At 47.6% G+C, this 12,371-nt stretch overlaps 1 protein-coding gene across 1 annotated transcript; it reads right to left on the bottom strand.

Annotated features, from left to right (window-relative positions):
- Positions 1-3,308: 3,308 nt before the first annotated feature.
- On the bottom strand, positions 3,309-11,997 carry DUSP5 (dual specificity phosphatase 5). Its single transcript, XM_088464431.1, has 4 exons — positions 11,612-11,997; positions 8,691-8,830; positions 6,664-6,883; positions 3,309-5,036 (listed from the first exon to the last, which is right to left on the bottom strand). Exons 1-4 carry the CDS (start codon positions 11,973-11,975, stop codon positions 4,636-4,638), a joined length of 1,125 nt encoding a protein of 374 aa, XP_088320557.1. The 5' UTR covers positions 11,976-11,997; the 3' UTR covers positions 3,309-4,635.
- Between the last annotated feature and the right edge of the window lie 374 nt (positions 11,998-12,371).

Here is a 12,371-nt window from a genome sequence, read left to right as displayed (position 1 = left end):
GGTTACTGTGATCACTGGTCCTGTATATGCTGGAATTATGACACACATAATGGTTAATGTGATCACTGGTCCTGTATATGCTGGAATTATGACACACAATACACTATGTATGACACATATAATGGGTTTCTGTGATCGCTGGTCCTGTATATGCTGGAATTATGACACACAATACACTATGTATGACACATAATGGGTTTCTGTTATCACTGGTCCTGTATATACTGGAATTATGATACACAATACACTATGTATGACACATAATAAAGCTGGATAAGTGATAATTGTGCCCTCTTCATGTACTGGCAACATTCACTCTAAAATCAAGCATTTGGAAACCCCCCCCCTCCAGAAATCCTGCATGTGCCACTGCCCTGTATGATTACACGGCCAATATCGGTTGTTTCTACACTTTTGCATGATACCCTGCTAATGCAAATGTATGGGACACCATTACATATGCCAGCCCCCAATCCTATTTATTTATTTATTTTCAGGGGGGGGGCATTGATGGCCATTTGGTAGATGAGCAGACTCTTCTAGAGAGTGGTTGTTACCTGAGAATTAGGAGACGGTCACTCAGATCTGACACAAAGCGTCTCCCTGGAAATGAATGGTCCTAGCACAAGCCATTTTGTTAATGTATAACAAGAGCTCATCAGAAATCATATTAATAGCACAATACACCGTGCGTCACACACTGACTCATCGGCCCAGTTCCCATCGTTCCTCGCTTTCATACAACATAGAGAATTGTACCATAACCCAGTTGACGTCTCATTTATTAATCATTGTAATTCGGTTTCCTATTGTGCATTTGTCCAAATGTAAACAGGAGTCTGGAGGGAAAGGTATGGCCAGCGCCAGGCAGCCTCTGTAAAGCTGGGTACACACTGGAGCGATGTTGGGCCGATTTGTAGTGACAAAGTCTACAATCGCTCAGCGTGTATGCATAACTGCGCGCTCCCACTGGTCGCTGGTTGTCCATGCTGCATATCAAACCTATAGCTAACGAAATTGTGCACATAGCCTACCGTGTACTAGGGTGGCCAATCCCGGGATTTTTACCTAAAATCATTGGGATTTGAATCCTGGGATTGGAGCTTCCCGTCCCGGAATTTCAGGATTGGTCATCGCATGGGTTTATTTTTATTTTTTAATGCCAGGCAGCCTTGAGCACCTGCAGCAGGCGGCTCAAACGCTGCCCCCACCCCCAGCTGTGCGCAGTAGGACATGTCAGAGGTCACACTGTGCAGCCCGACACCAGCTGTACCCACCCTCTTAAGCCTAAGCAGAGGACTGCGGGTATCATCACATCGGGAGCCAGCCCAGGCAGTGCCAGCTTGAGCCGGTAGGCGTTCCCATGGAAGCTCCTCCGTCTGGTAGGCACACCCCCGGCACGCCCACCAAAGGGGGCGTGCTGTCAATCAACATCGACAGCACGCCCCCTTTGGTGCAAGACCCGGAGCGATGGTGAGCCAGTCGCTCGCCAGGTCTCACGCATGCGCACGACGGAGCTCCCTCCATCATGCGCAGTGGGGAACATCGACGCGCTCGCGAGCGGGTCTGAATGACCCCCTATATCCTGGCATCCCAGGATTGAGTGTTCTTCAATCCACAAACCAGTTATTGAAAGACAGCCCGGGACCAGCCTCCCTATTGTGTACGGCCAACCGGACAATCAGGCGATAGGTTGATCCGATTAGGCCTTTGAAGAGGTCACCTCTTGCCACTCCTAGCCAGTGATCTTAAAGATGGTTGTTCTAGGGTGGGGAAAAAAAAGCACCCCAAAAGATGTTGTAGAACTACACATCCCAGCATGCCCTGCAAGTTTTGCTATTTGGCCATGCTTAAACTGCTGCAAGGCATCTTGGGATGTGTAGTTCAACAACTGGAGAGACGTTTATTGCCCACCCCTGTTCTAGGGTGCACAGGAGAAACGAGAAGCTATATACAAACAATATACGTTATATCGTTACGTTGTTGGCAAGATTGCACAGTGTGTGCGCTCATAATCGCTGGTTCTAGACTTAAGAGAAAGTCTGGAACGTCGGAACGAATGCCAGTGATCTCCAGGATGATTGCAGTGTGTACAGGAGGAATAGATGAGTTGGATACAACACGATATGATATTCCGTCGTTTGAAGGATTGGATAGTGTGTACGCTCTATAGCGTTTGTTCTGGGATGAAGGGAAAATGGACCGACCATGGAGTCGTTCGCACATCATTCTGATGATTACCCAGCCTAAGCTTACCTTTTCATATTGTGATGTAAGTTTGGATTTATCCAGAGTTTAAAAAGTTATGGAAAAAAAAAATAGTGTAAATATAAATATTTTTTTTTACATAAACGTGGGTGGGGGAACACCTTTAGATAGGGGGTCTTATTTTTTTTAACCAAGCCATTTTCTTACTTTAATCTGCCAAATGATTGCACTGATCACCTATATACCATCAAGAATAGTGCTGCCGCCTCACAGCACTAGAGCTGGGTAAAATTCCTACCAGGAACCAATCTGTGTGGAGTTTGTATGATCTCCTTGTGTTCACATGGGTTTCTCCTAGCGCTCAAATGGCATAGGTACAATTTCTGCTGATAAAATTAACCCTAGAGTGAGGTAGGGGACAGAGTGTAAGCTCCGCTGGGCAGGGACTGATGTGAATTATTGTATGGAAATTGCATATACAGGGACTAAATAACACAGAAGTCTCTATGCATCTGTATACAGGGCCTGATTTACTGATGGGAGTTAATGTGATCACAGCTGTGAAAATAAACTAACGGTTCAAAAAGATCACCCAAGCATAGGGACACCCACCGCTGCCTCCTTACCTGCGTACGACAGTAGTTACTTGCGTAAATATCGGTAACATCAAGCGGCCATCTTGCCCTTGCAGCATGTCTGACCAGCTGCAGACTCGGCAGTTCTCTTGACACGCAGAGGGCTCTCATGCTGCGTAGGAGATCACAGTGGCTAATTTATGCACGCCCATTTAAACGGTCGGACACGTCTGTTTTATCTGACCACCCCCAAATGCTTATAACCAGTCACTTTGCGATGGATTCCTGTGCGTCTGTAATCGCTGTGCGGCTTTATACGCGTGCGCAATGGCAAACGATCGCTCAATCTGCATGAAAACCGCATTAGAGTCCATCTTTGAATCAGGCCCGATCTTCTATTGGTCTACAGTGCCTAATATTACAGGTATCTGGCTCACAGCAGAGGAAGAGGTCAATAAGAAAATCACTCAGTTATTGAAAGAATAATCCTGGAAGTTTGTTCATTAAATAAAAAACACATTTATTGGCACAGTGAAGGTCGACCCTTCAGTAAAGACGACATGAAAGTAAAATTATTGCATTGTACCCTGTAACATTCTGACATCGAAAGGAGCAACAATTTTACATTTATACAGTGACCGCCCTCATTGTTGCTGAAAGCTTCTCCAGCAGACAAGAGGTTAAGTAAACAATCCAGTGTTAACCCCCCAGAGCCCTGAAACAGATAACTACACCAAGACAACATACAGACCCCTTCTCAGTAGATATATTGCTTTGCTAGAACAAAAATTAGTGCACTGTTCCAATACATTTGTAGGTGCATCAAGTCTCAGCATAACAGCCCCACACAGCAAGGGGCATTTACAGCAACCTGAAACTTTTACATTTTGGTTTGAGATATTACAGGATTCTGAATGCAGAATGAATCTGGGTTTCCCCATTAGGTGACTGGTATATGTAACCATTACATACAGACACTGGAGGCAGCCGTTAGGCCAAAGCATCCATTTACTCAGTGTTAACGACATCACAGAACGTCTCAGTAATGTAAAACACCAGTTTCCAGTGTACAGAGAGGCCGCTTTGTTATGTATATAGGCTTAGCCCCCTAAACAGTTGCTTCCAGGGTCTAGGTGTCAGTACATTTAAAAAGGAGGCTGCGTGTGGATTGCAGTCAGTCCATTTGCCCGACTGAAAAGATTTGCAGACCTGTTGTCAGACATAGGGATCCTCACATGTGGTGTAGTGTGTAGCTGTGGAATGTAAATGGCTCACTTAATCAGTGAGATATTAATATAGTTTGTTGTATTGGGCCCTGCAGGAAATACATCGCTACCCTCCCAAATAATCAGAGATTGCCTGAGAAGGCAAGGCTAGGAGAGGCAGTGCCCTGGCAGCACCTAGCACATACCACTTACACCTCTATACTGGCACATGCAGTACACGAGGCCGAATTACCAGTTACCATACATAGACTGTAACCTATAGATTGTGCATGTCGCTTCGCCATCAGACCTGTTCATCACTACTCAGTCACCGAGCACTTCCCTGGGGTTTGGGATGATCGTCTGTGTCCGGACTATCCTCATGCAATGTTGAGAGGGTACATTAGATACCCTGACTATAGCGTAAGAACAATTGGACAATACCTAAAGAGCTACAATGGATATTTCCCAAGGTTGTAAACAGCAGACTCCAAGTTTTGGAACCATGTAGACTGTAAGGTCATTAAAGCATTGGAAGTAACTTGTATAGACACATCGGTTGTCCACGGAAATGGTGCGATGCCAGTTGTATTGCACATTTAAAAAAAAAAAAGTTTGCATTCACAGTTTGTAAGCAGGACCCTGTATCAGCAAGACGTCGTAGCAGTGATCGGACTCAGTTTTATCTGGTGGACCGGAGACCTGAGTGGGACAGGCGTCAAGACCGAAGTCGGGAAAGAGAAGCAAGACCCCTCGAAGTGCTGCCCAATGTTCATCTCCTCTGCGAAGAATGACACGGAGTCCCTTTTGCAGGACAGCACGGGGGCACTTGTTTTGGAAGCGAAGATTTCCGACTCGTAGTGCAGGAGCTGACCCATGAAGCTGAAGTTGGGCGATATAAGGCTGCGCCGTTGCTTGATGTACTCAAAAGCTTCCTCCAGGCGGAAACTCTTGGTCTTCATGAGGTACGCCATGCATATGGTGGGGGAGCGGGAGATGCCAGCCTCACAGTGTACCAGGACCCTTCCTCCGGAACGTCTCACGGTATCTGCACAGAGCAATACATACATAACAGTTACCAAAAGAAGAAGATCATTCACAGCAAGTCATCCAAAACAGGATTGTCAAGTATTAAGACCTACAGCGCTACCTGGGAAAAGCCATTTACCAAGGAACCTTAACGGACCGTGCACTTGGCTGTACTCAACGGTCACCAAGGAATATCTCAAGGTTGCTATTGAAGTACCTGCGGTACACACCTGCCGAGAACAAAGGACCCTAATCTCCAGAGGAAAGTGCCTCAGTAATTACAGGGCACTGAAAGGTTTGGCAATCACATGACCATTAGCAGGGTTTTATTGCCCAGGACGCTATTGTTCTTTCACAAGAGATTGCGGCCATTAATGGCTACTGAAAACAAATTGTCTACACTGTGGCTGCAGTTCCTGTAATTACAAAGCCGTCCTGTTTATTTACCCTCCTGAAGAATTCTTCAGGGGTCTGAGAACAGCCAGTGCAGAGTTTAATTAATGGGTGGGTTTAGGGTTAACAGTTGTAAAAATGTTCCGTCCCCTAAGCAGCTGTGTTTTAGGGCCATTTATTCACCAAGTAGTAAAACCCACATTCTTCTGTAACCCCACATTAACCTCAAGCATTCCCTTGACCTTTACTGCCATGAAATCAAGGGAGGGGGGAACTGGCCCAGGTCACGTTAAGGGTAACACAACATGGGCGCTAGTAATAATCCCTTAAACTGCTCCCACTGGGTCTTCTCAAAATAGTATTGTTTCAACTGGAGAGTGGAGAGCTAAGTGCTGTGTTCAGGTGTTAAAGTACTGGAGTAGTTAAAGCCGGTCGTGCGACATCTGTGCCCATACACTGCGCGATAATAGTGCAAATAAGAAGGGCAAAGAAATGGTGAGAACTAATATCGCTCAGCGTTACTTATACCCCTTTTACACCGGAGCCAAAACCCGGGTTTTTGAAGGGTTAACCCGGGCAGCTCCCTGGTGTAAAAGGGGAGAGGGTTGGATCGCTGGGTCGAGTGACCCGGCAATCCAACCCAGGTAACTAGCAGGGTTTAACACTGGCGTAGCCCGTGAAACCCTGCTGTGAGAACAGCGCACTCCGGGTCACGATGACCTGGAGTGCGCTGCTAGCCGGCTGATTGGTCCGGCTTCAGTGGCGCTTGGAGATGATGTCATCTCCAAGCGACCACTTTCACTCCGCAAAAGCCAGGTCTATGCAGACCCGACTGCGGTGTGAGCGGCGCTGACTCGGGAAAATCCCGAGTTGGCGCCGGCAAAATTCCGGGTCTGATCCGGATAGGAACTTTGTTCCAACTCCGGGTCAGACCCGGAATTTAGGTGGAAAAGGGGTATTAGTGATGATCGTTCATAGCCTGAGAACAGCTAAATTAGGGGTCTGAAGATGCTCAATTTTCAGAGTTTGATGAATATCAGGTGGCCACCTCAGGGCCCTTATGGTGAATGGGCTAGTTCCTCAAAACATACAGAAACTAGTGTAAAAGGCCCTTTCAGCTTCTTAAATAGGCCCCCATAGAGTGTAAACGGACCATGAGAGATCTATCTTATACTAGAAAATAAAAGCCCGGTTTCTACAGATTAGGGGGAAACTCCCCTCTGTCCAGAATGAAAGAGAGCGACGGGACTTACCGATGAAATCTATGGCTTCCTGGAAGTGGCTGCTTATGTCCGTATTGTGGTTGTCCTCCACCGGAATCCACTTATAGTTGTATTGATCTTTGATACAGTCCGAGCACTTCCTGGAGACATTAAGAAGGGCGCTGATGTGGAGATTGGCAAGGAATTCACATTTGGAAGCATGATAGGCACTGCCCAGGTACAGGAATGGAAGAATCTCAACAGGACTGCCCTGGAAGAGAAGTCACCAAGAGAGGTTCAATGACAAAAGGTCACAACACTCACAGGAACTTACAAATGTAACTAAAAAGAAAAATGCACAGAGGAGGAGATCAGCTCCAATGAGTAATATTCTCCGTCATTATGATGAAACACAAAAACCTCTAAATATAGGATGTTCTGCAACATTTGTGCTGTCTGGCTGAGCAGCCTAGAATTATAAGCCAATGAATCACATTCAGCCCACAGACATCCCACTGTTAGGAGGACCACATACGGGGTGAAAGCAATGATCCAGTCACATCGCTTCCTGCCCCCAGGTAAACAGACGTGGTAATTTAATCAGCAGAATCGTCAGATATGACCAGAAATAGATCGGAGTCATTGAAAGCCTCAGCAAAATGTTCCAGTGACTCTCGGTAACACTATGACCACAGTGACTGTAAGGGGCTAGCTGTTGGGTCAGTGTAATCCTGCGTCCCAGAAAAGTAGCCCAGCTTCTCTGGCCTGTGTATTACAGCTAAGACCAACACTGCGGACGGTACTTTCCTCAAGTCTTAGGGGAATTTTATACATCATCATTTTCTCGGTTTTAAAGGACAGCGCTAGATTTCTCCACCGCAAAAATTTTATTAACAGTTTACTACATAGAGAAGAAAACTTTAATTATTGAATGGGGTTTACTCCCTATTATATTAGGGATCTCAGAGTACCAACTTTCACAGCACCATACAAATGGATGGGTGACCGCTCTAGAGCTTATACTCTAATGTAGGCAACTCATTATGGATGTACCGCAGACGACAGGCAACATTTAGCAGTTGTCATAAAATAATGATGGGTTTGTAGAGAGATTTGGCCATGAATAATTGAGTGGTTATACAATACAGTGGGTGGCCTGGTGACTATAGCACTTCTGAGTTTATAGGGGACAGGAACAGGAGTCAGATCATTTCCTGCTCATCGCTTCAGGAAGCACAGACAGCTCTATTGATCCCCGGAAACATGCCTAATAACCGCACCATGTCCTGCTAATGGACCAGTGTTTAGCAGGAGACAACTGCACAAAGCTTAACCCTCAAACTGCTGCTTTTCAGACAGTCATAGCAAGCTGACGCAATCATCACTGAGCGGCACCTACAGCATCTGTTATGTCCTAAGCTGCCATTTTTAACAAGCATTACAAGCTGTAACGTAACAAGTCAGCAATGAGCGGGGGGGTGGGGGGGGGCGCGAGGGCTGCATGCGGCCCCAGAGCCACATCTTGCCCATCACAGATTTAGAGAAAAGCAGGTGGCAAACATTCAAGAAACAAAAATTTGTATATTTGCCCATTCAGATGATGCAAGAACCAACTGACTTGTACGGCTGTGTAAATAAGCCACCCGCCATCCTGGGACTAGCTGCAAGACGCAAACTTAGTGACCTAGGAGCATATACATCAATCCCCTTTCTCAAAATACCATGGAAACAACAGTTTCTGCATAGTTTTATGTATTCCGGCTATGTAACAAGAGCCTAATGCCGGAGACAGCACAAATCTGCAAACACGCTAATTCTCACAGGGCAAGTGCGATCTGGCTCCTTATGTACTAAGCTCCAAACAGCATAGATGTGTAAGCCGCTTTATGCCTATAGAGGAGAGGGATCTTGCGATCCTTCTCCAGCAGCCTCAGACCGCCATCTCCGAAGTGTTCAGGAAAGAGACACTGCACGCATGCGCGGATTCGGAACCTGCGGAGGAGTCTTTCCAAACTACAGGCCGGGTTGTCATTCAGCATCTTATCGAATGAGACTTGTTAATGCATCTCTCCGCTTACCTCGTCGTATGACGGCTTGTGGAAGGATGACAGTCTATCACAGAGAAGGAGGTTCTGATCATTTTCGTTTTCTTCCTGAGACAGTGTTTTCTGATCGACGCAATATTCCGGATATTCCGCGTGAAAGGACTCGTACCCCCCTAGGAGACAAAAGCGCAGGCGTTTCGTTTAATGATGCAATGGATCTACATGTAAATATTAGGGAAATGTGTTACTGTTTCCAGAACAGCGCTCGCACAATGTGCCAACAGGCTGTCCTGGCAGGACCTGTACCCTTACATAATGATCATCACTGGCAGATTAGCATAACGCCATGAACAGTTTATTATCTGAATAGCTGCTGGGTGGTGGTGACATAGTATGTGATGTACCACACACAGGATGTGACCACAGCAGCCCAGGCTATTCCTACTGTCACAGAGCGAGCTGTCCTTCTGTCCTGCACTAATCCGGGCTCAGGGGATAAGTGGCGGCTAGGAGGGAGGAGGATGTGATTAGCAGCTCCCTCCTGTACTGGGGGCCACAGGAAGGTAAATAAGGACAGGGGGAGGAGATCCCGGGGAGGGGGGGGTGTAATTAATTGTTTAGCTTAAAGAGAAAAAGCCTTAACAGGGTGTTGAATATTTAAGTGGAATTGTTTAGAATCTCAAAAAGGATAAAGCCCACATTCATTATAGCAGGAATTATTTATAAAATATATATATCGTGCGCACGCAACTGGTAGGGAATATAGATTGTAAGCTCCACTGGGGCAGGGACTGATGTGAATGGCGAATATTCTCTGTAAAAGCGTTGCGGAATATGTGTGCGCTATATAAATAACTGGTAATAACTAATCTATATTATATACATCTATCTGTACACAGGTGCAAAAGGGTATTGTATCACCAACCTTATAGAAATATATATATATACACATACATATACACACTAATATACATACACAGTAGTGTGAAATGATTGCTGCTGCAATACACATGCAGAGTAACACTCGGGTATAGATTAGCCTTTAAACAGGGATCCAGTCAGCAGCAAGGTCCTTAGATAAGAATAGGAGTCATCCCAATCAGCCAGACCCCCCTCCCCGGGGACCACCAGCGCTATCTCCCCTTCACATTTACATCACACTTCAGACATTTACATTCTACCTAGATGTAACAAGCAGCAAAGTCAGAGCCCCTGACCTGCAAATAACCCCCTGTAACAGCCCACATCAGGACGCCCCCCTCAGGGGGTCATTACTTTACTACCCCCATTAACAAGCTGCAGAGCATTACCCCAGTGCACAGACAGCCCGCAGCTGGGGGTGGCACAGGACATAACAGCTGTCTAATGGGAGAGATGATTTAATTAGGGACAGTCACTTCTTCCTGTAGTCAGACGGGACCTCTCACTCAGCTGCTAAATACATTATATTCAGCTGTTTCCTGTACATCCTTCTCAGATGTAACATCCTCTGCCGCCCTCGTACACCTATGTACTACAGCTCTCCCTGGTACTGTACATCTATAATACAGGAGAGTTATCCCTGGTACTGTACATCTATAATACAGGAGAGTTATCCCTGGTACTGTACATCTATAATACAGGAGAGTTATCCCTGGAACAGTACACCAATGTACTACAGCTATCCCTGGTACTGTACACCTATGTAATATACAGGAGAGTTATCCCTAATGCAAAGCATCAATGTATTACAAATTAGTCTACCTGGTACTGTATAATATATATATTAGATGTATATTTTACAGGATTATCTATCACATATCCTGCAATAGTCAGCATTTCTATCTATTCAATCAGCAAGGATTATATAAACCACAACTACATAATCTCTAGGCTGCTATAGTAGATCGTCTAATGACAATTATTAGGGTACTTAAAAAACGCACTGTACAGTAAATGTACACAAGCCCAATATACACTATAAAGCTAATGTTCCACAGACATGTAGCTAGAAATGATATCCCCGCAGTACAGGAATATATAACTAAACTAATTACTGCCACAGTGTCACAAGCACATAGTAAAAAGAGAAATATATATATATTTATTATAGCAATGCCCCAGTGCAGACCATAGTGTACTAGGGGGAACAGACAGTAGATATATATGGAGATAGATCGATACATGGGGGTTATATATAGAAAGGTATATGGAGGTGGGGGGTCTCAGCACTCACCCCGCAGGAAGCAGACACGGGGACCCCCGGCAGGCTGTAGTGTAAGGGACACACAGGGGATATATATGGGGCTGGGGGTCTCAGCACTCACCCCGGAGGAAGCAGACCCGGGGACCCCCAGGTAGGCTGTAGTGTAGGGGACACACACAGGGGATATATATGGGGCTGGGGGTCTCAGCACTCACCCCGGAGGAAGCAGACCAGGGGACCCCCAGGCAGGCTGTAGTGTAGGGGACACATAAGGGATATATATGGGGCCGGGGGTCTCAGCACTCACCCCGGAGGAAGCAGACCCGGGGACCCCCAGGCAGGCTGTAGTGTAGGGGACACACAGGGGATATATATGGGGCCGGGGGTCTCAGCACTCACCCCGGAGGAAGCAGACCCGGGGACCCCCAGGAAAGCTGTAGTGTAGGGGACACACAGGGGATATATATGGGGCCGGGGGTCTCAGCACTCACCCCGGAGGAAGCAGACCCGGGGACCCCCAGGCAGGCTGTAGTGTAGGGGACACACAGGGGATATATATGGGGCCGGGGGTCTCAGCACTCACCCCGGAGGAAGCAGACCCGGGGACCCCCAGGAAAGCTGTAGTGTAGGGGACACACAGGGGATATATATGGGGCCGGGGGTCTCAGCACTCACCCCGGAGGAAGCAGACCCGGGGACCCCCAGGCAGGCTGTAGTGTATGGGACACACACAGGGGATATATATGGGGCTGGGGGTCTCAGCACTCACCCCGGAGGAAGCAGACCCGGGGACCCCCAGGCAGGCTGGTCAGGGTGTTAATCACGATCTGAGCCGGGCTCTCCTTCTTCAGCTTCTGCCATCTCTGGCTCCGCTCATCCAGCACCACCACCACGGACACCTGTCCGTCCCTGAGCCGGCAGCGGGCCCCCTCCTCCGGCACCACGAAGTGCAGAGGAGCCGCTCCCCCCTGCGCCCGGCGCAGCAGCACGGAGTTCAGGTGGACGTTGATGGAGCCGCGCACGCTGGAGGCGCTGAAGGGCAGGTAGGGGCGGCAGTCCAGCAGCAGGCAGCGGGCACAGTCCTTCCTGAGGAGCCGACGCAGGCGGCCGCTGTCTATGGAGGTGACCTTCATGGCTGCGATCAGCACCAGAGTACGCTACACTTCCGCCTCGGGGGTTCCCAGAGCCGCCGCTTATATGCCATTGGCCCGCCCGCCGGTGACGTCACTGCCCATATTTGGAGACTCACGTCACTCCATTCATACACTGCTGGGTGACCGCCCCCTCCGCTCACTCAGAGACTTCCCCAGCCCCGCCCCTGGGAGAGAGAGAGCGAGAGAGAGAGAGAGAGAGAGAGAGAGACGGAGGTGGGCGGACGCCGGGAGGGGGCGCTGAGGAGTCAGTGTAAACACAGCAACTGCCCCCATCCCCCCACCACAGCCCCCTCCATCCTATGACTGTATATTGTCTGTCTATATATTATTATATCTGTATGTGTGACTGACCTGTGTATTACTGTATATTATCTG

The sequence above is a fragment of the Taudactylus pleione genome, unplaced genomic scaffold (assembly GCF_031769625.1).
Source record: "Taudactylus pleione unplaced genomic scaffold, aTauple2 ptg000008l, whole genome shotgun sequence".
Classification (NCBI taxonomy): Eukaryota; Metazoa; Chordata; class Amphibia; order Anura; family Myobatrachidae; genus Taudactylus; species Taudactylus pleione.
Note: the sequence above shows the minus strand (reverse complement) of the source record. Positions and strands in the feature narration are given on the sequence as shown.